This window comes from Diuraphis noxia, unplaced genomic scaffold (assembly GCF_037042655.1).
Source record: "Diuraphis noxia isolate RWA-SAM2 unplaced genomic scaffold, SU_Dnox_SAM2 contig0001, whole genome shotgun sequence".
Classification (NCBI taxonomy): domain Eukaryota; kingdom Metazoa; phylum Arthropoda; class Insecta; order Hemiptera; family Aphididae; genus Diuraphis; species Diuraphis noxia.
The window spans coordinates 100,595,962-100,623,949 of NW_028301711.1; the positions used below are offsets into that span (position 1 = coordinate 100,595,962).

The window sequence follows — 27,988 nt, forward strand, 5'->3', positions numbered from 1 at the left end:
ATCTGATTGATTAGTTTGGAATTTATTTTATAGGTACCTAGGTACATTTTTTTTTTTTAATTACGATATAATTAATATAGTATAACATATCCTATAAACTGACTAACCATCTCCACTCAGAATCGTTTTTCGTATAAAATGATAATATATCATTGAATTCAAATTTAATAGCGTTCATTACACACTACAGTAACCCCATTTGTAACCTACTGTACAGCAAAGCGACAGTAGGCGACATCCTTTTACCCGCTTTTTAAATTTTTTCATTTAACGTTACTAGTAAAATTAAGAAATACTGCCTTTAATAATATTTTTTAGTTTATAAATAATTAAATTTAATTAAATTTTTTATACAACTTCTAATTAGGTATAACTAGTTTTAGGTAATGCAAAAGAAACTATTATTGTTATTTGTTAATATTCGTAAATATTAAATAATATATAAACATAAAATTAGGTAGGTAAATTAAAATATGTTATTTAATATTCGTTTTCATAATTCGAGTTTAATTTATTAATTTTCATTAAATAATGATTACTTAAAAATTAAAATTAGGTTTTCAACAATAACCAACAACTTCTACAATATAAATTAATATCTATTTTTATTTTTTTTTTTAATTTTCCTTCATTAATATCTATATATTTGTAATTAAATACCTATAATTAATAGTGTTGTTACAATTATATTAATGTACCTATTCGAATACTTTCATTCAAAAACTTCTTTGTGGGTATAATATTATAATTTATAAATATTAAATATTGTATACCGGGTAATCTTTTTGCTTAAGTTAGGAATTTCTTTTCAGCAGATTTTTTTTTACCCCGGGGATTTTCATTTTGGCAACTCATCTTATATGAATTATATGCGAATTAATTTTCTCGGAAATAAACATTATTGAGTCGTTAAAAAAATAAAAATATTCACAACAAAATAACATACCTAGATAGTTAACCTTTGGTACAAACTACAAAGAAAATTTAAATTTTTATCATCTACTCGAGAAATCAACTACAACAGTAGTGGCTATTGGGCATTGGCGCATTTAGTGCACTAAATAGCACTAAACATGTTTATCACAATACTAGTGATGCGAGTCCTGTAAATTTACCATTTAAAATTTTACTGGTAAAGTAAATTTACAAAAAAATTTACAATTTACATTTTTTTACCGCTCAAACAGTTGAGTGACCACTTTATTTGTATGTTTTTGTATTTTTCATCAACAAATTAGGATTATAATCTAATCTATTATTAATATAATTAGGATTAAATTATTAATTTTACAAAACCTACTGTTTTCTTTGTAGTTTGTACTATAAGAGGTTTTTTTATTTTTTTTTTGAAACAGATCAAAATTATTTTAATTTTATATTTAAGTATTTTACTATAATTAATAATTATTAATTATTATTTTTAATGAAGCGATTAAATACTAATACTTTATTTTATATTTATCTTGCCTTCTTTACATAATATTGTGAAAAAATTCAACAGGTATACTATATAAATTGAATTTTAATAAAAATTTACCAATTTTGCTGTAAATTTGGTAAATTACCAAAAACATTTTTTACGTAAAATCCATATCTGTACATAATACAACCGTTCACCGTCGTTTGTTGAGATTTTGGGAACCACCGGCGGCGGCAGCTGTGACGGGTGTACGTTAACAATAACTATTTTGCCTCTGTGGAGGGGAAAACGCACGCGACGGCGACGACAACAACATCAACAACAACGACGACGACGACGACGACCGGATGACGTTATCACCCACTCGTTTACCGTCGCCGCCGCGTTATCATCGTAGCGTTTTGACCGCCATTCGACGACGACGACAATCAAGCAAACTAACTACTCCGCAGTACGATATTCGCTCGCCCGGACAACAGCGCGCCAACCGCCAGGCATTCGCCACTACGCCAGCCGACGGTGTCAGGTCAGGCTCTCTGCTCCCGACGCTACTCTTAACATTTTCGTGTCCACTGCACAAGCGCTAAGCAGCCGCCGCCGCCGCCGCCGCCACGGTTGTTAGACAGCTGCCATTTGTTTGTCTACGCCCTCGAACGGGGACTCCGCCGCGACTGACGCAATCCCGATCCTCTGCCTCATCCGCCATGGCCGACGACGAGGTAAACAATGTTAAATATCGTTGTAAACAATTTATTATGTACGACAACAACCATTGCGATAATGATCGATAGAGTGGGTAGGTGGGCCGCAGTTGTTCAGTCGCGTTATTCGGTTACAAGACCGTACGATCTACAACCCCGGGGCGGATCGGATGGTACACCCGCCAATTAGGTACCATCACCATTGTGTGCACGGTGGTCAGAGGAATAGGTATCACGAAATGGAAGAAAATATAAAAAGGTGAGGTACCTATCTGCTCGCGTCGAGTCGGGTCTGGTCTCCTGATTGAAATGTTTTCGTCGGGCATACTAGGTACACTCTACCTCATCCATCAAGTTGTGGGTTATGATTTTCAACAAATATTTGTGTGATTGGTTGGGGCGGTGCTACACCGATGTGAGCTAATAAAACTCCAGTACTTGATGTGGTCATTCACGCACTCGTACAGGTTACTATTGAGTAAAAAATGTTGCTCACTCAATACAATTTTGCCTTATAATAATTGTTTATTTTTTTTTAACCAAATATCGAGTTTTTTCTGATAATAATTTTAGTTTGTATTTTTTCACTCCAATAAAAGTTTTGTTAATACCTTTATGTCTGACATAACATATCTAGTATGTATACAACTTATGTTAGATATTTTACTTACATTTATGTAGTTATTTGTAGGTATTGTGTATAATTATAATAATTTCATTGATATTACAGTTATACATTTATAATACTATGCTCTTACATTGTTTAATATATTAACGTGATAAAAATAGTTCTTGTTTTTAACCTTAATGACATTTAAAATAGAATCATTCAATCTATAAAAAAAGTTCTAAATTGACAATTGAAGTGCACAAAAAGATTTTTTTAATTATTTTACAAGGTTTAATTATCTGCATAAGAATAAGATCCTTATAAATATTATAGGAAAACATTTCATTCTTTTCTTAGTTAAAGAGCCTTCAATTTAAATACTTGCAATCAATTTAAAAGTCTTGGTCCTTATTTAAACATTTTATTATTGTAGATTGTACGCAATAACTTTATGTATCTATGCTAATAAATGTTCCATTTTTTAGGTTGTCGCTAAAGTTGAAGAATCTCAATCAATAAGTAATTCATTTTATAATAAATAATTAATGCAATTTTAAACACTGTAAGTTCATACCTATATTTTTTGCAGATGATAATATTGATAACATTGAAGATAATGATTCACTACTTGTTGATGATTTAAGTAAAGACAAAGATTATGAACAAGTAGATGAACCAGACGATGAAACTACAATGGAAGAAGAGGAAGCACTTCCAGAGTTGGAGGATCCTTTAAGAGAAATAAGATTTTTAGAAGAAGTAATATGCTAACAGTATTATTATATAACATAATACAGGGTGTCCCACAGAGATCTGACATTCTGACAAATAAAATAACTTTTGTTCTAATCAATATTTTTAAAAAATTTCGGTACTTGTGCGTTATCGCAACTACCGCCGACTCGTCACGACTACCTTGATTTCACTTGTGCATTATCGCGACTACCTTGATTTCGAACACAACATATTTTTAATACGTTTATAATAATACAAAACTACCCAAAGCTAATGTCAATGTATTTATTGATAATATGATAATAATTATAAAGTTTAATAATAATATGTCAAATCTAATAAAATAAAATATGTCAAATTTATACGCCAACAATTAAGAGTAAAATTTATAAAATATAAAATTTAAAAGTCAATTTGTGGTGGCCAATGATTTGCAATACTATTAAGTAAAACTTTGAACTTATCTTCATTATGATAAGTATTCCTCCACATAAGCTCAGCCAAGTAAGATTCTAAATGGTGTCGTGCTGTACCTCTATGACGTTTGTTTCTCCATTTCGCCGATCTCCAAAGTCTTTCACTTGACAGCGTGATCAGCGTAACTAAATTTCTAAGTGTCCTAAAAGTTACTCAGCTAGTCTATAAAAATTGCGATAAGTGCGATTGTAACAACACTGGAAAAAATAGAATCGCATATAAAACGGCCTCGCAATAACCTATAATATGAGGTAGTCGCGATAACGCATATGTGGCACGCGGTAGGCGCGATAACGCACAAGTTCCAAAATTTCTTTTAAATATAATTCATAGACACTTGCGTTACATTTTTATTTTTTAATACTGAAAATAAAAAACTTAAAAATTGATAAAAAATGTTTTCGAAATATTCAATATAGCTAATTTGTAAATCTGATTTTTAGAAAAATGTATATGGTATAAACACTTAGGTTAGGTTAGGTTAGGTTAACTTATTTAAGTCAAATGGCTGATTTTTTACAATTTTTTTAAATATCATTATTTTCGTTAAGTAAATTACGATCTAGTTTATGTTAGAAACCTTGTAATTTCAAATAATAATAAAGTTTTTTAAAAATATTTTATAAGAACATTTTTAAATAAGTGCATTTTAAAATCTAATTATTTTTTTTATTGTATTTATTTTAATAATATGTGATGTATAAACTATAAATTACTATAATTTACCTAACGAAAATATTGATATTTAAAAAATTTTTAAAAATCAGACTTTTGATTTAAATAAGTGTTTTTACCATATAAATTTTTCTGAAAATCAAATTTACAAATTGGCTATACTGAATATTTCGAAAATTTTTTTTATCAATTTTTATGTTTTTTATTTTCAGTATTAAAAAATAAAAAATGTAGCACAAGTGTCTATGGATTATATTTAAAAGAATTTTTTTTTAAATATTGATTAGAACAAAAGTTATTTCATTTGTCAGAATGTCAGACTCTTTGGGACACCCTGTATAATTGTATTATTATTATGTGATTTAGTTGTTAGGTATTTGTTACATAGTTATTATTTATGTTTTTGGTATAGGAAAGTAACATGCCTATTCATGAACTCATGGTTATGTATGGATATTCAAAAAATACTCCTCCGGAAACCAATATAAGAAAGAAAAAGAAGAAGAAGAAGAAGAGCTCGTCAAAGAAAAGTAAAGATAAAAAAAGAAAGGTAAAATTGTGATATTTGATGAACCTTATAATTTTCCTTTTGTATAATATTATTTATTTTGTATTAGAAAAAGCTTTCAACTTCATCTGATGGTGTTGCAGGTAAGTTCAGATTATTAAATAATATAGTTTGTTAATCCTTACCGCATACCCATCATTAATTTGTCTAGTGTACTTTTCAATGATATAGATTTTGTTATATTGTATTTTTAGCAAAGTATTAAAACTAAAAAATATCTGATAAGTACTCTTAAGTACTGATAAGATATCATTTTCATACACTATAATTAGAACCTGGAATTATATGCATTATAAATGTATGAAATATGAAGTTTGTTACTTGTTATAGTTATCATTTTGGTAAAAATACTCTACAGGAAAATTAATTTTCCTGTAAATGTTATATTTAAAAACAGTTATCTATTGAGTATTGACAATTAGCTAAAAGATCAACATATATATCCATGCATATTGTATATGGATAAAAATTAATTTTTAAGTATTGGAATGTGACTATATGTGAAGTTATATATATAGTTAATCAGGATAGTACAAATGCATAAAGATTTTTTTTTTCAATAGACAAATATAAAACTTTTTCAAAAAGCTAAAATATGCATAAGAATCAAAAATGTTTTAAAAAACCAAATTAATATTATCAAACTAACTTGTTTGGTTATGATTAAAATTTATTTTGTACTTAGCTACTTTTTAAAATAATAAATATGAATGTTTAATATAAGGATGCTTATTATTCTAGGACTTATAATAATTAAAATATGTTTCTTAAAAGACCTTTTGATATTATAAAAATATTTTTACCATTGATTTATTTTATGTTTAGAGAAAAAATCTAAATCAACTGATAAGCAAAGTTTAGTAGAAGAAAACGCTGGTGATTCATCAAATAAAATCGCAGAAGAAACTACAAAGGTAATTTTGTTTCAATAAAAATATTCAATATTATTGAAACAATATGTGACAGAGACTATTTTTATTTAAATATTATTTTATCATGCCCTTAATAATATTTTACGCATTTGTATTTTTACTCTGCCCTTTGTTTACTGAGAGAATATTAGAGGGCAAAAAGTTAATCCTCAATTATATCATGTAAGAAGTAATTTTCTCGCAGTGTACAAAAACAGCCAAGTTAATCACATCAAAACTAGTTAGAAAAAAAATTATATTTTGATACCACAAACTTAATAATAATAGTTTAAAGGTTTTTTTTATACAAAATTAATTCATGTTTTTAAATAAATAAATGTAAGCAATATCATTCTAAATTGTATCTAGTTGTATTAAATGTTATTTTGCATCAGATTACTAAAAGTGCATTTCATACTTTTGGAGAAATAACATAATATAATATTCACTTGGAAATTTTGTTAAACCGTTTAGATAATCTATAAAAATGTGCAGTAAAAAGTAGTATTTATATTTGCATAACATTAAATGAAAAACAAGGTTACCTGATTGTTTTGTTTGTTTTAGGAAAATGGAGGTGTTAAGGATGCTAAACAATCTGATGATGCATCTAAGTTATTAGACTTATATATGGCTGAACTTGGTGAGTCAAATTATGAATAGTTTAGACTCTTAGGCTACTTAATACTTTGGAAAAAAAGTCTACATGTAATTGCTGTCTAATTTTTAATTAATTATTCTTGATTAATTTAAATGTATTAAATTTTATAAATTTACAAAGTATATGGTATTATAGCTGTAAATAATTAAATGTTTAATTTTTTTAATATGTACCCTGTTTTTAAATTGTTATTCCAATGTATATTAATTAATAACTGTGTTACTGCTTTAGAAGCTATTTTTTTTTTTTAACTGATTAATGATTGAATTACATTTAAGTACCGATGCAAAGATTTTGTCTTGAAAATATTGATTAATTTTGTTTAAGTTAATTATAATATAACTTTTTTTCAGACCAAGTACAAAGTGAAGATGAAGATGAAGACTATAGGCCTCATTGGGAACTTCATTGGAAGGTTAGATAAAAATGATAATGTTCTTGTTAATGTTTTTATGTATTTCATTATGCTTGTTGTATTTTTAGAGCGTTAATGTTGGAGTGAACTTTCAAGCTCTAGTAACAGATGGGTTATCGACATATGGTGATGTAATGCCATATGAAAATAATGATGAACTGTTATGGGATCCAAATGTATTGGGTGAAGATTTAATTGAAGATTATTTGACAAAAATCCAGCAAATTACAAAGGCCTTAAAGCCAAAATCCAAAGTTGTTGGTATTCGTGATAATGAAAAAGTAATTTTTTAAGTTATAAATAAATAAAAATAAAAACTATTTAATTTTTTTTTTTAAATAATAGGATATATATTTTTTTTATTGCTTATTATTAGGGATCGGATTTACATGCATGAAAAATCCTCGAAATATGCTTCTAAAAATTCTGTAATATGCTACAAAATATGCACATACTGTTGAATCAAAATTTTGATGCGTTTTGTTTTCAAATTATATAAAAAAATTAGTATTAATTAATTAACTATTAAAAATGGTTAACTCATCTGTTATGTGTCGTTTAGAAAATTTTTTCTAGTAAAACTCAAATTTTGACATTTAAATAAACGAACATTTGTAGAAGTTAAGGGCTGACATTAAAATTATCCATGTTCATATTAGAAATAAAAAATTGTTTTGTATTAAGATTCTGAGCAGAGCAATAAATATATATTGTTTTTGTGTTTATTTCATGATAAATGTTAGTCTACCAAAAATTGACAATATAATAGAAAATATAAATATAATGGTAATTGTAAATTAATTACAATATTTACAACAAATTACATCAAGTTAAGTAAATTATGTCATTATATATTATGATTATATTACATTGCTGTGTGTATATTTTATAATTATAATTATAATTTATCCTTCCAAACCCGAAAAACAAAGTTTATAGTTTACATGCATAAATTATTTTGTAAAAAAGTAATTTTTTTTCTTTGTTTATGTTTAGTTAGATATTTTAAAACTAATGAGTACCTATACAAACTTATCATTTACAAATTTGTATATTGGAGAAATTTTAGTGTTTTTGATATTTTTAATATGTTTTATATATTTATAAAATGTTGTTTGATTGTTTAAAAATTTTGTTTTTATTGAACCTAACAAAAAGTATGTAACAACTCAATATTTTTGTTTTTAAGAATATCTTTACTAAAAACTCTATATCAAACAAAAATATTTTACTTTAATTATATTGTTCAATGTATGTTAAAATTAGTAGAATAACTATTGAATTCTATCCATATAGATATCAAATACCAATTAATAATATTTACTAAGAAAATGGTTTGTAATCCATGTTATCAGTTTTATTGATATATGTTTTGAATAAATACTGGTATGGCAGTATCAATTTCATAAATATTTTCTTTTTTTTTAAATTATCAATTTTATGTCAATGATAAAAAACATTTTTTATTTATCTTTTTAAAATTTTTAACCAAAAGTCAATATTCAGTGTTTGATATTAATCAAAAATCAATGTAGTAAATCATAAGGAATGATGTGGTGTAGTATATATGTGTTAACTTTCTTGTATGCAATATTTTGCAAATGAACATATTTGTTTACCCATATTTTATAGAGTTTGGTGCATAATTGCACTAGATATTAAGCCTTTAATATTTAGTTCATACAAATCTAGACTTAAATAATAACTTAAAACTTCATGATATTTATATTTTAAATTATAAATTAATTGGTGTTTTTAATTGCAGGCACTTTACTTGTTAGTTCAATGTGGTCATGATGTGGCTGAAGCTCTCAGAAGAATGTCATTAAATGTAGTACCTTTGGAGAAATCATTAAGTGTCTGGTCAGAAGATGAAACTTTGAAATTTGAGATGGGATTACTGATAAGCGGAAAGAATTTCCATGCCATACAAAAAGAGGTATCATGCTATTTAAAAATTCTATTTATTACAATAATGACTATGGATATTTAAGAAAGCAATTTATTTTATATATTTCTGTTTATTAAGCATACTCGTCTCCCTTTTTTCATTAGCAATGCAGTTATTAACCATCTGAATCTTGAAGTTTTTAAATATAATTATAATATGATTAAAATAAATAATTAAGGCTTCAAATTCTAGATAATTTTTATATTGCTCAATTAATGTGCTCTATGGATACAAACTTAAATTTTCAAATAGATTAAAAATTTTAATAGAATGGGATAACCACATGTGTTGTCTCCGTCACACTGTGTGCATAACATTGCAAAAACTGTTTAGCGCAAGATAGAACTACTCAGTCTGTACTCTTAGTAGAAACACCAAAAAAGTTCACACAATATAGAAGATAATATTTTCTGTGTCGTATTTGCTTGATATCTTTAAAAAGAAAATAAGTTATAATACTTTTAAAAACCTGATAATTTTAAATTTTTCAAACTTCAATAACTTTTGATATATTATTGGTCTTATCAAAAAAATAAAAACTGTGACAGTTAGTTCTCCTTTTTTCATGGTGAAAATTTTACTTTTTAATTATAGCTGTAGACTTCTTGGTTCTTTCCCACGTGAAATAGTGTTTGCTATGTTACCCACTTGTAAGACGGAGACAGCACATGTGGGTATCACTATCACATCCTCTTAAGTTTACAAGATATTTTTTTATTTAACTTTTAATATTTATAATTAATAAAAAATATGTTCTCACTAATTTAAATTCTAAATAAGATTCATATACTTTGTAATTGTTATAAACTGTAGAACTGTGTATATTAACTCAAGAATTAGAAAATATAGTCTGTACAAATATCTATAAATTTCAAAAATCTGAATTTGAATTAATTTATTGTTGGATGTGAGCATGCTTGGTGAACCATGGCGTTTGCACATTTCCTACACTGTTTTATTTAATTAATATAAATTATTTATTCACACAATTACTTTATTTTTTTGTATCCTGTAATTTGCTGTGTATATAAATTTGGTACATAATATAATATAGGACTTCTAGTTTTTTTTTCTTCATATTTGTCTAAAAAGGCCACAGAACAATGTGAGTGATGTATAAACATGTTTCATAACACAAGGATTTTGTGATTACATTTTTACTTTGCAGATTTTGTTGTTATTTATACTAATTGATAAAGAAGAAAATGTTTGTTTGGGATAATTTTTTGAACTATTTGGCTGATTAAAATTTTTTTTATTTATCAGAAAGTTACACTATTTCAAGAATTTAGGGGCTATGTTTTATTATTTATGTATTTTTTTTTTTAACTTGAGATTTTTTTAATGGGCTATGAAGTCCATGGGATCAGCTAGTTATATGTAAATACTTATTTGAGTATAATATTATACCAATTAAATGCATGTAGGTTACTCATTTATAGAATTTTGATATTAGATACAAGATAAAATAATCTTTTATATTATAAAAATCTGTATTAAAATATAATTTTTCAAATGTATATTGTTTACCTATGTATAATTTAAATATTGTTAGTTAGATGTCTGACAGATATCACTGAGTCATATAAAGGAAATGACTTCAGTTGTTTGTCATAATTAGAGTTCGGATTTTTATGATTTTACATGTTTCTTTCTAGTCTATGCAGTTAAATGGCAGTGAGAAATCTTTACGATTCATGAAACATAGAATTCATAGGAAAAAAATTATTTTGCATAAAACATCATATTTTAAGGATTTTAAGAGAAAATAAATTTGACCTCTAGTCATTTATCGTGTAACAGATCATGCAATTAATTTTTCTAGCTTTTATTAATTTATTAAAATATCGATTTTAATTTAATTTTTTTCAAGTAAATAATTTAATTTAGTTAACATATTTTATATAATAATTTTTTTTAGAGCATAACATTTAAAATGCTTATTTTTTGTTGCTTAAATTCCGAGGTTATTATGTACTAGAAGTCCTCAAGCAGTCAAGCCTAATAATAATATGTATTGAGTGATTAATAATGTTAAAATATTAATTTCTCCAAACTCATCATTATTAGTATCCAAACTATGACCAGCAAAATGTACAACTATATATTCATTGAAAATTAATTTTAATTTTAGGTTAAAACTAGGTCAGTAGCAGAGTTGGTTCATTTTTATTATTTCTGGAAAAAAAGTGATAGGCATGATCAATTTGAAAGAAAACAAGTTTCAATGCGTCCAGAAATGAAGTAAGATTAAGATAATATAAATTAATACTACTAGCTTATTAATTTTTTTAGTTATTAGAAGTTATTAAGTAAATAATCAATTTTATGTATAGTTTATTTATTTTAGAGAATAGCTTTTGATTTATTTTTAAATTGTTATGTGTTTATATACATAGTTATAAGTTATTAATTATTATGAGTTGACCATTTCAGCTCATTAAATATTTTATTCAAAAAGTGAACCTAAATATTTCAAAAAATGCTTGAATATTTTTGTTTTAAAAAATTAAAACATCCCTACTATGAAACATTTAAAATATAATTTACACATAAATAATTGTATTTAAATAATAATTATTTAAAAAATGAGCATCAAATATTGTTATCATTATTTAAATTACAGGCAGTGGCAACATTGGGAGTCAGAAGAAGATCAAGATAGTGATTTTGATTCAAGTATATTTCCAGATAATAGCCATGATGATAGTGAGGATAGCTTGAACGCTGCTGAAAATAAAGCACAAATGAAGTGTTTAATTTATGCTGATCGCAAAAGACAAGTACGAAAAAAAGCTACGAATAATGCTTGTAGTAATACTAATACTAGTACTAACCCTAACTAACATTCAGTGCACCCCTTCAGGTACACTTATAAGCCATGAAATATTAAACTATAGCGACTATTTTGCTTCCCTTTTCCAGATTGAGAATTAATAATTCATCCAAAAATTGTGTTATGTCGTCAAATTTAATACAATGTAATAGTTCTTCATTATTACATAATGCCTGTCACTCGGAAACTGTTTGAGAAATCCACAGATATTGCATAATTACCTGTTCAAGTTACATTTGGAAATAGATACTTCAATAATAGTTATTCTCAAATATCAGATTAACTTAAAGTCTTCATGATAAATGATATTTTAATTTCAGCCATGGTGATACAGGTTTGCATAAAATACAAAATTGATCTTAGAACATAATTTAACTAACATATTTATATAGTATCTTAAATATTAAATTAATATTTAAAGTATAAGTTAGAATTTTAATACAAAGATAATTTATTTAAGATAAGAAGTTATGATAGTTTAGAGTTTTAAAACTTTGTTTTAACCCATATTTGACCTAAATTAAAAAATCAAATTTAACTATATATATTTACAATATTCCAGACAAAAAAAGACTGAATTTTAAATAGCGAATTTCCAAAATCTCTGATATTAAAATTATTTTTAACAGCTTTTCATAATTATATAATATAATTACAATTTCTTTAACTTCCTTCTCCTGTCTAAGGTATTATTACATAATTTTTAATGGGTTCATTAGTATATTAGTTCCTTGAAAGTCTTTACAGCCAAGATAATAAATAATAGATATCTTGATGATAAAGTTATAAGTTATCAACCTTTTTAACAGTACTATAGACTCTAACAAAACACCGGTTGAGAACCAAGGGGTACTTAATCTATACATTCAATATAGATAAAATATATTTAAAGTAATTTAAATTTTTTAAGTTTATTTATTGGAAAAATTCTTTAAAAGAATACTCAACAGTTTATATTGAATTTAAGAGGATTTTGTTAGTAATATTTGTTTTTTCTCTCAAACTCACGCTCAACATAGATAAAACACTCACCTAAAATCGTTTTTCATGTTTTTTGAGTAATCTTAGAGTTAAATCACCATCACAAAAATTATAGATGATAATATTTTTAAAGGTATGACATATTGGTTTTATGTTTTATGATAATTTGACTTTGGATTATAACTTAAAATATAAATGTTAATGTTAATGATATTTTAATTGTTTTGAATTTAGATAAATCTAATGGCTTTCCCTCAAAAATGTTCTTCCCTATTGATATTGTAATGATTGATTTTACTCTAAGATAATAATAATAAAATAAAAATTCTGTGTAATGGTGTTTTTCCTATGTTCACTTGGGCGAGAATATAAATAGTGCTCTGACATCCTCTTAAAGATCTGATCTTTAATTAAATATTTTATCCATATCTGTAAAATATCCACTAGAAAAATATGAATCCGTATATTCATTGAGATTTTAATACGAGTTTTACATAAATGTTTTTTTTAATTATGATTATAATTTAATTTAACAATATTTTTTAAATAATAGACATACATTTAATATATATATATAATATTCCTATTTGATTTAATTTTTGTTAATATTATAGTTTTTGACATTCCTTTTTTTCAACATATTTAATACTATGTACTTATTAATTAGTATATAGAACATTTATTTAATTTTATGTGCGAAATATTACCTAAAATGTAATATTTATAAGTACATAGTATTTATATTAAGTTATCATATTTACCATATAAAATAAAAATCACTCTAACCAACTTAATTTAGTAAGAGCCATAGCATATAGATTATATTATCCTATCTTAAAATAATATGCTTAATTCTATGTGATCTGAATAAAAATATTTTGAAAATATTGTCCTTTGGCAACTTTATAACCTCCTCTATAAATTATCTAATATTCATAAAAATTTGTTCAAGAATGTATGTAATTAATATACTTAACTATATTTTGAGTGTAAATCTTAGTCATTAAAAAAACATTATCTATAAAACATTGTGTGTAGGTAACAATTATAACGCTTATAATGATAATATATATATATATATATTTCTTTATGCCATAAGCCAAAATAAACATTTTAGATATTTATAAAATACTAGATATAAAGTTTTATATTTAAAATACTTAAATACCTATAGTTTGACGATTTCCTAATTAAATTAAAAACCATTAAGTCTTAAAATGAGCAATTTAGTTTTGCTTTTTTGAAAATACTAAAAAAACTTTGATCTATAAATGAGTATATGTGTGATTAAATAGTTAGAAAAAATGGCTCTAAATGATATGGATATAAAAACTATTAATATTTAAAACCATATTTCTTAATTATGATTTTAAGTTTTTTTTTCCCCTGTTGTATAATATTCACTACGAGATTCACTCTCAATTTTTTTTTAGCATCATAGTACTTTTAATTCTAAGATTTGCTTGTCATTTAGTTGTTTTGATGACAATGAAATCATATTATAGTTAAACTAAATTATTGGTATTATGTTTCAAAATGCTATAACTGTATGTTAGTTGTATAATTTTTACATGTACAGTAAAACCTCGTTAAGACGCTCTCGAAGGGGAAATCGTAAAACCGCGCAATATGCGGGATAGCGTTATAGGCGATATCCCGCCTATTACGCTCTTAAAGCGCTATAGGCGATACCCGCATATTAAAAGCGTTTTAAATGTGATAATATGTATGTACATAGATAGAATAAATTAGAAAAATGTTCATAGTGTGACTTGTTATGTATTACACAGTAACATAAGTTGTATTTAAAATTAATAATAAAAAAACATCAAATATACATACAATAAAATTATTAGGAACATATTTTATAATTATGTATTATTTTCTTGGATTAAAAAAAGTGGTAATGGTTGGTTGTTTCAATACATTATTTTTATATTTATTGAATAAGAAATTTTCCACCCTACCTAGATATAGAAGCATGTTTTCGGAGCCATCAGTTGCAGTAAGTGCCTGTCTCAATGTAGATATTGATTGTACAGTACTAGCGATTGACGGAAGTGGTGGAATGTATTCTTTCTCATCATCACTTGGCTCATCTGGTTCATCGTTTACTGTAGCCTGATTGATAATTTCTTCAAGTTCTAGTGCCTCGTTCGTTATTAATTGGTCGTCAATGGATGTGTAGCCTGGATAAACCTCCTCAAAGTCCCGAAATTCGTCTGAGTCCAAAACGTGAGGGTCTTCTTGTGAGACGTTATCAAAATAGGCTTTGTTGAAACAGTTTTTAATAACTTCTGGTTTTATCTCATCCCACGCAATTGAAACATAATGAATAGCATCTAAAACATTGATTTTGGGGATTTCTGCATCGGTCACCGATTCCATTTCTAGTAAATACCGTTGAACTAATTTCTTACGGTATTTCTGTTTTAAAACTTTGATCACACCTTGATCAAGGGGCTGAAGCTTGCTCGTAGCATTTGGCGGGAAAAACACAAGTTTGATATTTGTAAGGCGTATTAAACGGGAGCGTCTTAACGAGGTTTTACTGTATTTATAATTTTTAAATATTTGTATCAAATATTATTATATAATTACAGATGTATTGAGTTTACTATTTGTACAGATAAAAGTAAAAATTATAATTTAATTTAAAGCTTCTAGAAATTATTATAAAAACGTTTTCAATTGATAGCTTTTAAAATAAATATATTTTTTTTTACCATTAAACCTCACGAATTAAGAATAAATTAGTATAGTCATTACCTGATGAGGAGAGGAGAGTAACATTCACCATTTTATGTTGATTAAATATTTTTAAATTAGAAGTGAAAATTTTAACTAGATAATTCTTAATGATATTTTTTAATAAAAACATGTAATTCAAATATTATATTTTAATAATAAAAATTTAACTGCAGTTGGTTTGTTGAATGTGATTCTTAAGCACATTAATTAAATACTGCAAACTATACAGTAGTATTAATTTATTATTATTAAAATTATGTGTAACAGTGTAATATTTCATAAATACAACATTATAGTGAGTTTTTCACTAAATTAAAATTAAAATTTAAACTTTTTACTCATTTGGTATTGACTACATTTTAATATTTAAAATCTCAAGTAAAGCAAAATTAAATCTTCAATTCTAATTTTTGATGATAGTTTTGTTATTGTCCTGCCTAGCGTATAAATTTAATTTAAAAATTAGTATTTTAAAGTTATGAAGTACATGTATATTATATATATTTATAAATTTTAAAATTAATTACTTTAAGTGTTTATAATAAGTGTTACTCATTTAAGTTTTAAAATGCTGTTTATTTTTTATCATTATATTTACTGACAATCCTGGGTTGAGTAATTAAAGTCAGGCCAATTATATAGCTTAGTATTGAAAACATCTGCAGTAAAAACCATATATAATGAATTAAAAATATTAATGTCATAAGTGGCAGCTTAATTGGCGAGTTGTACCAACCAATATCATGTATGGATATTATATGTGCAAATCGATTTCAATTGAGCTTACTGGCATGATTATAATATATTTATACTATATTATCAAAAGTGTTGTTGTTTAACTTAAATTTTACGTATATGTTTTATAAAATAATTTTATTCCATCATAATATTTTAAAAATTAATTTAATATGAGAAACTACCCATCTAGTTTTGTAAAACAAACACTAAATGCTTAGTACCTGCTATATGTTCCTTTTTTTCTACTTCAGTTATAATTAATGTTGAATTTTTATTATTGTTTTATGTTATATTTAATAAAATAAGCATTGTAAAAATACTTAAAATTCAATCATAGCTTGTATGAACAAGTTTTTACTGTATTAAAAATGGATAATATTCAGAAACATTTTAAAATAGTAGATTTATAATCGATCTAATTAAATTTTATAGTAGAAAAATCATTTTTCCTTTTTCATACTTATAAAATATAATATCAATCATCCTATATGATCATAATGTACCTACCTCATCTGTTTTAGTTATTATTTTTTTTTTGTGTGTTACATCTGATTATATAATTAAAAACAGTTAGCTAAAATCAAATTATTTATTGAATATTTTATAAAAACTTATCTTGCCGTCCTTATAACTGGATGATTGATATTTTTATTTTACAATATGTAAGTTTATTTTTATTGCAGAGTTATATTGTATTTACTAAGCTCTGTCACTAAAGCTACTAAATTAATTATTATTCAATATCTATTTTATATACATACAGACGTTCTGTTTAATATTTATTTTTGTCTATTTTATTTAGAAATTAAACATATGAATATTTATTATATTATGATTATATTTTAACGCCATAGATTAAACCAATGAAGAATTGATTTATATAATAATATTATATCTATACGTTTGTTTTAAGTAACAAATTGTTTATTATTAAAAAAAAAAAAAAATGATTTTATGTATTGAGGTATATACTTAAATATATGTTTGTAATCTCCAAATTTAATGTATTACTCTTTATCTTAAACTATAAATGTCATATTATGAAATTGACATTAAATTACATGTATAGAAATATATAGTTGTCAATAGTGTTACTTATTTGTTAGTATAATTTTGCTAATCAATGAATAAATTTAAAAAAAAAATTGTTCAAACGCATATTGGAAAATGTCAATGCTCTCTATTACACTATATTATGTGGTATACTGGTATTATCATCATTAGTATTACATTAGCCTTATTATATTTTAATAATTATAAAAAGTTCCATCTTCTTTTCTTGAATACCCATGGTTAGTTTGTGAAATATGACTGCCAACTAATCCAAGTTTAATACTATTGATATCTTTTCGTTCTCCGATCAGTCCACCCATTTTCAATGGATGATTTCTAAATAGCTTTTCCACTTTATGATCTGATCGAATATTATTCAATTGCTTCCTTTTAGCAAAAATGTATTTATTAGTTATACAAAATCATGCATTCTGGAACTTTTCAACTTAAATAAACTATTTACAACAAAATTATTTTTATCGAAATTGTAAAAAAAATATTAAAATATGTAAAAAAAAATTTAAAAAAGTATATCGAAAAAACGTATTAGTAGATATTGAAAATTACAAAAAAAAATATTTTATAAATGAAAGTAATACAAACGATGTAGGTATATAAAACTAGTATTATTCTGGAACATAACAATGTGAAACAACATATTGTTGAAGGTTTGCAAATGAAAAATGGCGACGGTTTGGTCGGAGAATACTCTTATATTGACTAAATGACCGTTCGAATAAACTGTCTAATTGATTTTAATGTTTCCTCGTAAATTACATAGTTTATATTATATAATTATGCTAACATAATGCTTTCGGATGGTACTTTCATCTGGAATTTGTTGTTCGGTAAATTTCTCTAAAAAATCTGTGAATTCTCGTTTTCTCGAATCTTGTTAATTTGGAGATTTAGACGAAGCAGATAATGTTTGAAGTCCTCGAAAATTAAAAATCAGTAAAATATGTTCTTATTTACCAAATATGTAAAAATATGTATTTATACCAAAATATGTAAAATAAATTTGGGTTTATTTTAATTATAATTGTCTAAATCGTATACATTTTTTTATCAGATTTAAAATATATCATTTTAATAAAAATATGTATTTACAATAAAATCCGTTCCCTAATAATAATATATTATAGTAGTATTATTGAAGTAAAATTTCTTTACAGAGATTAAAAAATCTAAACAAAAAAATTTCTCACTTCAAACACAGTATAAAAGTCTCTTTTTGCATGCACACTTGGTTGGTCTTAGGGAACGTCAGCCCTGAATGACTATAAACAGACAACAAGGCTGTGTCCAAGCTGTCGTTGACCACGTCCACCTGGGGCACCCATTGCACGCACCGGTGTTCACTGGCCACTGTGTGTTTCTTGTGCAATTCTGTACGGTGTCTTTTCGGCTGCAATATTATATTTATAATTTAAACATGCAAGACTAAGCTAGTTAACTATTTTTTTTTTTATTGAAAAGAAAAGTAACTTGGTTAAAAACCAGTTACTTTTTTCATAAATATTTAAAAAATATACCTTTTTTTAAAGCTAACCAATAACGGAGTAATTTAGTTTATGTCTTACAGTATGTATTATACTATTAATAGCTTCGATACTCTAATTAATAAGACAATAACAAAATCAAACAAAATAATGTTAATGTATTTGTTTATCTAAATACCCACAATTACCTAAACTAAATTATAATTACTAAAATTAATTATTAGAATTTAATGGATTGCCTACACAATACATAATATATTATAATATCAAATAATATTCAATTCAGTTGTAATTCTATTAATGGATTAAAATGTTATAATAAAATTTAATAATACCTATTAATTATATGCATTTATGAGTATAAAACATGTGAGGGTGAGGGATATTGGTATATCACGTCTCTGTTTTTAATAAATTTAATATGCAATATTATATCATGATAAATTATAAATTATTGTTTATCATATAAATTAATGATAATTAATTACTCTGATTGTTATTATTTTGCCTTTAATAAAATTAATGTTTGCCAAGTGGGATATATTTTTAATCTCAGGTTTAAGAAAAAGAAATAACTTAGTTGTTACAATAATCAACTCATATGTTACTTCATTACACGGAAAACATTTAACTTATTACATTTTAATTTTAAAAAAAAGGAACTTGTGATGTAACTTAGTTAAAAGTTAAAAGTAACTGAACTTTTTAACTTGTTATTTCTCAATCTCTAAATATGTTTACTGGTATTAAACGAGGTAATACACATACAGGGGTGGCTCCAAGGAGGGGGCCCTAGGCCCCCCCCGCCCAGACCACCAGAAGCCCGTATTTCTAAAAAGTTGTATATTGTTAAAAAAAAAATTACTAACAAAAAAATCGTATTATAATATCGACTATCATGTACCTGCTATCTATATTATGTATATTACAAAGAACCTATAAGTTTTTTTTTTGTTATAAAGTTTTGTGAAAACTATAATTAAGCCCTCCCCCAACTTGGTCTCTGGAGCCGCCCCCGTACACATAGACACGTCAAATGGTTGCAGTTTATAGGTAGAAATCAAGTTTATTTGTACATTTATAGCTTATTTTTTTTACCAGTTTCTCAAATATATTTATGTTCTTAATGTGCCGTTTTTATAAGATCAGTTAGAGGTAGAACAGAGGTAGGTAAGTCGAATTCTATTAGTTTTGAAATTTATAATAAATAATGGAAGAATATTCCAAAAATAAATAGCTATTAAGATTTTCATAATCTGAAAATTAACGAATATAATTTTATAGAATCCAGGAAAATAATTAAATAATTAATTTTGCAAATAAAATATAAACTGTTTTTTTTTATATATTATATTTTAATATACACTATACCAGTCAATAGTGTGTGAAATTAAAAACAGTTGAATCATACCTTTTGTTATATTGTGACTTAACATTAAAAGATTCCATACATTGATTTTGAACGCTTTCATTTATGATATATAAATAAATATTGCGAGATTTTCTAAGAAACCTCCATAGCATTTAAAACAAATTCAAGCTACTCAACACAACTCGTACGATCGATAATACTCTAAACTTGAATGTATTGGGATAATTTAATTTTCAAAAAGTTCATATAGGCAACATTAGTGACAGTTGTATGTTGTTAGAAATCGAGGAAATTTTTTTATGGCGCTAACAACTCTGAGTACAATAAAAATCCCGTTAGGTTATCGCATCCACCTTCGCATTTATCGATGGGATTTCTCTCGTATTTAAACAATTTTTTTTTAATATGGGTATTATGCTATAGTCCGATATTGTAATTAGTTCTTCACAAACAGTTAACATATAACCTCACCTGTGTAATTTGACATTGTATCAAACAAATGCGACATAAAAATCTTGAAAAATGTAAAATATTGATAATGATAAATCCGTTAAAAGTAAGGTAAAAGTAAGGTACCTAAGCTGTCGTGTTCTCGGGATATATATATATATATAGATATATAGATATATCAGCCGCTCCCACTAAGAATAATTATTGAGGTGTTTTTATGCGAAACGTGATATCTTCATTTTCAGTAAAATACATCGATTCAAATGGTAAGAAATCGATTAAAATCGTTATTTATCGTCGAATCTTACTCTGTCTCAGGCAAAATTAGAATCAATATTTTTTTTTCACTACGCGTTATTTTTTCCCCAAAACGTTCTATATATCCACTTTTCTTCAGAATGTGCTATTTCTTGTACTAAATCAGGCCATACTAATATTTTCCAAAACGTAGTAGGTATCTATGTCTATTATTTTATTCATAACATGTAATTTTCGGTTTACATAAAAATCATCATCACCCATGCAATTGCTAACCTACCAATTAAACTTCATATTTTTTGAGGGGATTTCAAACGCCATACAAATGTCGTAAAAACAACTTAATCGACTGGTCGACTAATTGGTTCCCGAGCCTAACTCCCAAATGCCGAATTAATTCCCGTTTGAAAAATGTAATTTATTAAGTTGAGTCGAATTGGTTCCCATTTAAAAATAGAAGTTTATTAGTAATTGCCGAATTGGTTCCCGTTTAATTACGCACATTTTCCTTCTCAATTTTATAGGCTTAGTGTTGTCAACTTCTGCCGATTGATTAAACATATGTGTTAATAAGTGTTTAAAAATATTTATAATATATTCAATTTAAAATTGTTGAGGTAAACTACATTAGTCATCACTTAGGTTAGGTGTATAAAATAAAAATAATAAATACAGCTTTAAATCGTTGATTGGAAAATTTGAAGCAAACCTTCTTTAAATATTAAATTTACGAAAGCTTCTCATCAATATACTTAGCCATACAGATCTCTAGGCATTATTATTTTTATCTTGTTTGGTAGTGAGTTATACTTATAAGTACGATATATAAGTGCGTATATCTAATCGTTATCTTAATCGACCGGGGCATCAGAAATAATTTGCTAAAATTCCAATACAACAATCTATTTACATTTTATTGTATATACTGCATGTAGAGTGTAGATACCTACATTTATATTTTATATTAGGCATCTAGTTTATAATTTGCATCAATCATTTAAAATTTAACTATTTTACCTAATCACAAATGGGAACCAATTGGGGTCTACCAAATTAAACACCTTTTTTAAACGGGAACCAAATCAGCTCGGGTGGATCTGTTTTCGCCTTAAATCAATTATTGGTATTTGGTTACATCTTGCATGGTAACTATATTTGATTTAATATTTTTAGAGCCTGAAGAAGTTTATGACTATTTTGTTGAGGATTTAATGGGCGATTGTCCAATTGATGATAAGTTAGCAAAATTCTACGATTATTTAACTGAACATTATATTTCAGAAGAAATTACTTTTCCTCCTAAACTTTGGGCATGTAACTTTTCAAGTCTTAGATTAACATATTATGTAGGTAGTATCTATAGACTATAGACACATATTCAATAATAAAAAAAAACATAGTGATAACCAAAATGTTTTTTCGACTAGGTAGGTAGGTACTATGAATAATATTTCTTTGGGCGAAAACCAAATCACTCGATTTTGGACGAAAACATGTAGATACAACCTTCGGCTCAACTTAATAAAATATCTTTTTTAAATGGGAACCAACTCAATTACACCCACCTAATCGAATGACGAAAACTAAGTTAATATCATAATGATTCATTTTTAAAAATATTAAGATGTTTGAATATTGGAAAACAAATTTATTTGGCATCATTCTAAGCATGTTTTTAGTATAAAAATTGGCGAATTCATAAAATTTAAGATGTCTCAAAAGTTCATGATAGCGGCTCTTGGTTTCTTTGGTTAAGTACTAAAAGAAGTAAAAGATGTGTTATAAATGTTATGATGTTACTATTCATCATTTCATGCATATTTCAATGTCAAAATATATTTTAAAATTTAATTTAATTATATTTTGTCGTGCATAATTATTTTAATTTTTGTTGTAAACAATAACATATTAAAAGACATATTTCGATTTAAGCGAGCCAAATTATTTATGACGGATAAAGCAATAAATAATTCAGTGAGTACTATTAATATAAGTACCACATTAAATATTTGATCGTGTACAGTTAATGAATTTACTTAATTTTAAATTTGTGTTATACAATAGGTAATCTTAAAAAAAATACTCTTGTTTTATAGGAATCAACTGTAAATCATTTGAAAATAATAGAGAAAAAAAATATTGAAATATTTAAGTGTAGGAAAAACCACCATGCTGGAAAAGACACTGATGATGATAAAGGTTACTATTGCCTCCTAAATTAAACGTAACTCTAATCTAGTAAACTGAAAGAAATCTACCAGTAAAGTCATTCAGTAAAAAATATAATGTTTGTACGAATTAGCTAAATACATAATTTGGCATCCAAGATAAGATGTAAGTAAGTAGTTTCTGATCAGTAAAAATAGCCAAGATATCTGTAGAAGAAAATAAGCATCTAAAAACTAAATGAAACTGTAACTCAAAACCCATCAAATGTTTTTTTTTTTCAAATTGATGTATGAGAAAAATGAGAATGTAATTATATGCAGCTTTGATAGTATGTAATAGGTGTGGCAGTCGCCACACCTTTTTGGGGGTGGGTGGTCCGAGTACTGGGAACTTTAGAGTTAAAACTTTAGTTCTGTGATAGAAAACCAGTCTTGGAACATTAGAAGAGTAGTAATTGTTTAGTTATAAAGATAGAGCAAAGAGTTTTCCTTCATGTAACACATAGGTTGTTAGTATTAGCATTTCGCATATCAGCTGTATCTAATGGTATTGTACATTTTGTACCTAGGTAATTTGTGGCATTTATATATGAGAACTGAGAACTAATTAATGATATTAAGAGTTAACTGTAAGCACCAGCTAAGCCAGGGGATCGCCAACTTTTTCAATTAAGTTGTTAGCTACATTCGAAATTCCAAGTCTTTGGTTATCATCTAGGTCTAGTTCTCTAGGAGATTTGTTTGATGAGCAGAAAAAAAAGCGGGAAAGTGGGTATCGCTCTGCTGTGCATTAGGTGGTGGGGTGGACCTCTGACTAGGGTAGGTTAGATTTGAATGCAATGATAGGTATCATTGTATACGAAAAACGATTCTGAACGGAGATGATTTGTCAGTCTAGGATATTTTATACTTAAATATTGTCATATATTCTATTTTGAAACAAATATATTATTTTTCAATTATTAGGACACATTTTGAATAAGGCATGGTTAATCAATCTTTCCAAAAACATTGCATGTAGTTATCATAATTCATAATACCTTATATTATCATAGATATACATATACCTGATTTCATAAAAATTTAAAACTCAAACGCTCACAACATTTTTCCTATAATGATGCTTCGAGTTTTCATTATAGCTACTCGAAGGAAAACTTATGGAAAACTTAGTGTTGTATTTTTAATCCTCAGTTATAAACACAAAATTTTTTATGATTTTTCAACTTCAAAATTACTTGCAAATTTTCGCGTTTTCGACAGATTTCGTAAAAATTTGAATTACAAACGCTTATAAAAAAAATTGTGCTCATGTATTCTTATAATTTTTTAATCACTATAAGGATATCTTATGAGGAACTTTGTATTAAATTTTAAAGTATTTTGATATGGCCAAAAAAATGTTATCGACACTTCAAAAAAAAATTTTCAGAAAAATTCAAAATTTCATTTCTCTATAAATACCTCAAAAAAAGTCAGAATATTTTGAAAATTAAATCATGTAAAGAAAATGACAATCTAAATAACTGGTAAAGTTTTCAAGTATCTACGATTTATACATTTTGAATAATAACAAATGTTTAGAATCGTTTGAGGATAAATCGTTATCGTTACGCTATTTCATAAAAATTTAAAATTCAAACGCACTTAAAATTTTTCCTATAATGATGCTTCGAGTTTTCTCTATAGCTACTTAAAGGAAAACTTATGGTAAACTTAGTGTTGTATTTTTCATCCTTAGTTATAAACGCAAAATATTTTATGATTTTTCAACTTCAAAATTACTTGCAAATTTTCGCGTTTTCGACAGATTTCGTAAAATTTTGAACTGTAAACGCTTATTAAAAAAAATTGTGACTTACGATGTTTAATTTGTTTTAGTTACAATAAGAACAACTCATAAGGAGCCGTGTATTAAATTTTCAAGTTTTTTTGGTCGTTCAACATTTTTTTACCGGCACTTCAAAAAAAAATTCTCAAAATAATTGAAAATTTCAGTGGTCTATAATTAACTCAAAATGAGTAAAAAATTTGTGAAAATTAAACTGTATATAGATAACACTAACATAAACATTTGGAGAAAATTTCAAGTATTTACAGTGATTAGTTTTTGAATTACAACCATATAAAAAATCGATTGGGTCGAAAACTGGTTTTGCGTAAAAATTCCCATTTATCTGTCATTTTTTTTTTGTTTTTCTCGATTTTTTTGAAAACTGTTGGAAAATGTTTACTTTTGACCTTTATAATGCACCAAGGATATTCACTTTTACATCGGAAACCACCCCCAAAGTTTGAAATCGAAGCATTATTTTGACTAGTTATGCTGTACACAGACACAAAAAAAAAAAAAAAAAAAACACACACATCATTGTATAATCAATACATTCATCATTTCGTTCAGAATCTAAAATGCCTGCTGCAGTTGTACTTAATATGGACTTTAAGAAAATATTTATTTTGAATCATACAATTTTTTCTATACTTAATTATAATGACGCGATTACCACTGTCACTTAACTACCTATTACCTACGTGAAAAAGGCATAAACCCACGATATTTTTAACATTTCGTCGATAATTTTATGTATTAATAAAAATATTTTATATACAAGAAAGTTACACGTACCGGTTGCAGTTGCTCTTCGTCCATTGCTCAAACGGAAAATCTATCTAATTTAATAAAATAATATAACATATATACTCAACAAAATATTGCATAAAACTTAAGCTGTGTGATGCCAATTTTCTATTTATTATTATTATTACTAGTGGAGACCTGCGCACGTGCGTATTATCGTGATGACAATACCTAATAACATAGCATTATATACCTACATAGAATCTAATACACTGTCGACCTATATACGAACGACGACGACGATAATGTTATTATTATAATGTCACGAGACATAGCTTTTGTGGTTCACCATAGGAATAGACGAATGCATTTGACGGTGGTTTGTTACCAAGGTAATCATACCTATTACTATAAATTGTATGTATTTTACCCATTAGGCCGTTTGTGTGTGTGTGATGTGTACCAGCAGTTAACCCATTCACCAATATTTATCTTTTATAATATAGGTACATAGGTACATATGTATAGGTATATATATGTACTATTATTAGTATACAGAGTTTTCACCAAGTATACTCACTGTTTCTTTTTATTTATTAACATTAATAATGAATTTATTAAAATAATATTTTTTTGCATTTTATAAGACATTAAGACCATAAATCTGCAATCGCAGTCATTTTTATACCATCTATGAATTTCATGAGATTTATCTACAGAGCTAAGAGTTATAGGACTGTGATGACGTGCTGTAACCAGCTTTTTTTATTCAAAGGAAACTCTACCTTTTGTCTGTAGATTTTAAAGCATAATATAATATAGTATTTTTTTTTTATTTAACGTCGTTTTTGTAGTAATTATATTTTAAGAATTTATTGGTAAGAATCTAGTCCACGGTAATTTGAAAATTATAATCATTTTTTTAGCTAATACTGATATACTTTTAATCTATAATATAGTAACTATATTAGCATTTTATATGATTGTAAAAATCCAAAATTCTCCGTAAAAAGTAGGCATGTTGGATTTAATATATACTTAATATGTGAAACCATAACTAAAGATTCTTGTCGTTATTGCATTAAGTTTAACTATTAGTTCGAATTTTGATTGAGACCCAAAATATTCAACAAAAATCGTGAACTTAACCGTTTAAGTGCAGTAAGATGGTTCTTATTTAAAGAAATTAAGTTTGTACCATCACTTTACTAGTGATAGTATAATGACTCTATACAGAACACATTAATGAACTATCATAAAAATGTTTAGCATCAGACGTAGATAGTAATTAAGTAGCTAACCTAACCTAACCTAACGAATGTGGATAGTCTTTAAATACCTATATACCTTTATACTTGAAAGTTAAAACCTCATAAAATCATATTTTGAATGCATGTACCTATATTATTAATGCCCTGTAACTGATGAAAAGGGGATTGGATGTGCTTGACGTAATTAAGTACCTATAACACTTTATAGGTAATGCAAAAACGTAGATCCGGTTTTATATTTATTTATATTTTTACGGTAGATGCCTATAATAATAATAATTTATTGTATTGTAACGACAATATTATTAGGCGGTGTTTTATATTATAATGTACGTAATACGTGTAGCTGCAATACTATATATTAGTGTACTGTATATCAGGCAAACAGTGCACGCTAATTCTGTCTTCAAAATATTCGAGCAAAATTATTTAGTTTCTTTGTGCCAAAACTAGATTTATTCAATTCAAATTCAATTTCTTAAAAACATTGGATTCGAATAGTCGTAGGTACCTATTCAATAACCCGCGTTCTGTATAACAGTTTTTTTTTTATTTTCTATTGCCGCAAAGATTCTTGGCATGGTTAACAATTATTATTTATGACGAAAAAAAATATATTATTGTGAAAATAATCAATATTCCATAATAATACGTAGTTATGTATAGTGATGGCGCACAACGGCGTGCCTAATGTTAGATATATAATAGCAATAAAAATAAATCACTATACTCATATGAATAATGATTAAAGTAGGTTGTGCAAGAATTGTGCGTTTAGTGCAAAACTAATTTACTACACCATAAAATATTAGACCCATAATATGCAATAAGGGATATCCGCGGTGTATGCGGCGCGAGCAGCCATGTGCTAGACATATGACTATGATGGAGACGACGATATAT

The 27,988-nt window shown here is 26.1% G+C and overlaps 2 protein-coding genes across 3 annotated transcripts; one reads left to right on the forward strand and one right to left on the reverse strand.

Moving 5' to 3' along the window:
• The first annotated feature begins 1,885 nt into the window (after positions 1-1,885).
• Positions 1,886-15,674, forward strand: LOC107164507 (mesoderm induction early response protein 1-like). 2 transcript variants are annotated; one of them, XM_089215629.1, is made up of 13 exons: positions 1,889-2,139; positions 3,217-3,250; positions 3,321-3,490; positions 5,031-5,168; positions 5,236-5,269; positions 6,012-6,100; positions 6,665-6,740; positions 7,112-7,173; positions 7,242-7,454; positions 8,939-9,112; positions 11,259-11,368; positions 11,751-11,907; positions 12,050-15,674. In XM_089215629.1, exons 1-13 carry the CDS (start codon positions 2,125-2,127, stop codon positions 12,059-12,061), a joined length of 1,284 nt encoding a protein of 427 aa, XP_089071755.1. In that variant the 5' UTR covers positions 1,889-2,124; the 3' UTR covers positions 12,062-15,674. The 2 variants fall into 2 exon arrangements, with proteins under 2 accessions (XP_089071754.1, XP_089071755.1); XM_089215628.1 differs by having other exon boundaries at positions 1,886-2,139; positions 11,751-15,674.
• Positions 15,675-17,427: 1,753 nt separating this feature from the next.
• On the reverse strand, positions 17,428-26,098 carry LOC149062824 (protein CFAP276-like). Its single transcript, XM_089215630.1, has 3 exons — positions 25,863-26,098; positions 18,692-18,891; positions 17,428-17,870 (listed from the first exon to the last, which is right to left on the reverse strand). Exons 1-3 carry the CDS (start codon positions 25,884-25,886, stop codon positions 17,678-17,680), a joined length of 417 nt encoding a protein of 138 aa, XP_089071756.1. The 5' UTR covers positions 25,887-26,098; the 3' UTR covers positions 17,428-17,677.
• Positions 26,099-27,988: the final 1,890 nt, after the last annotated feature.

Bases quoted from the DNA above. Each gene is read 5' to 3' on its own strand.
- LOC107164507 (XM_089215628.1), top strand. The intron at 3,251-3,320 runs GTAATTCATTTT...TATTTTTTGCAG, and splicing joins TGAAGAATCTCAATCAATAA to ATGATAATATTGATAACATT. The intron at 9,113-11,258 runs GTATCATGCTAT...TTTTAATTTTAG, and splicing joins TCCATGCCATACAAAAAGAG to GTTAAAACTAGGTCAGTAGC.
- LOC149062824 (XM_089215630.1), bottom strand. From the start codon at position 25,886: ATGGACGAAGAGCAACTGCAACCG. The intron at 18,892-25,862 runs GTACGTGTAACT...ATAATATTGCAG, and splicing joins ACGAAGAGCAACTGCAACCG to CCGAAAAGACACCGTACAGA. The intron at 17,871-18,691 runs GTGAGAAATTTT...TTTTGCTAAAAG, and splicing joins ACTTTTATACTGTGTTTGAA to GAAGCAATTGAATAATATTC.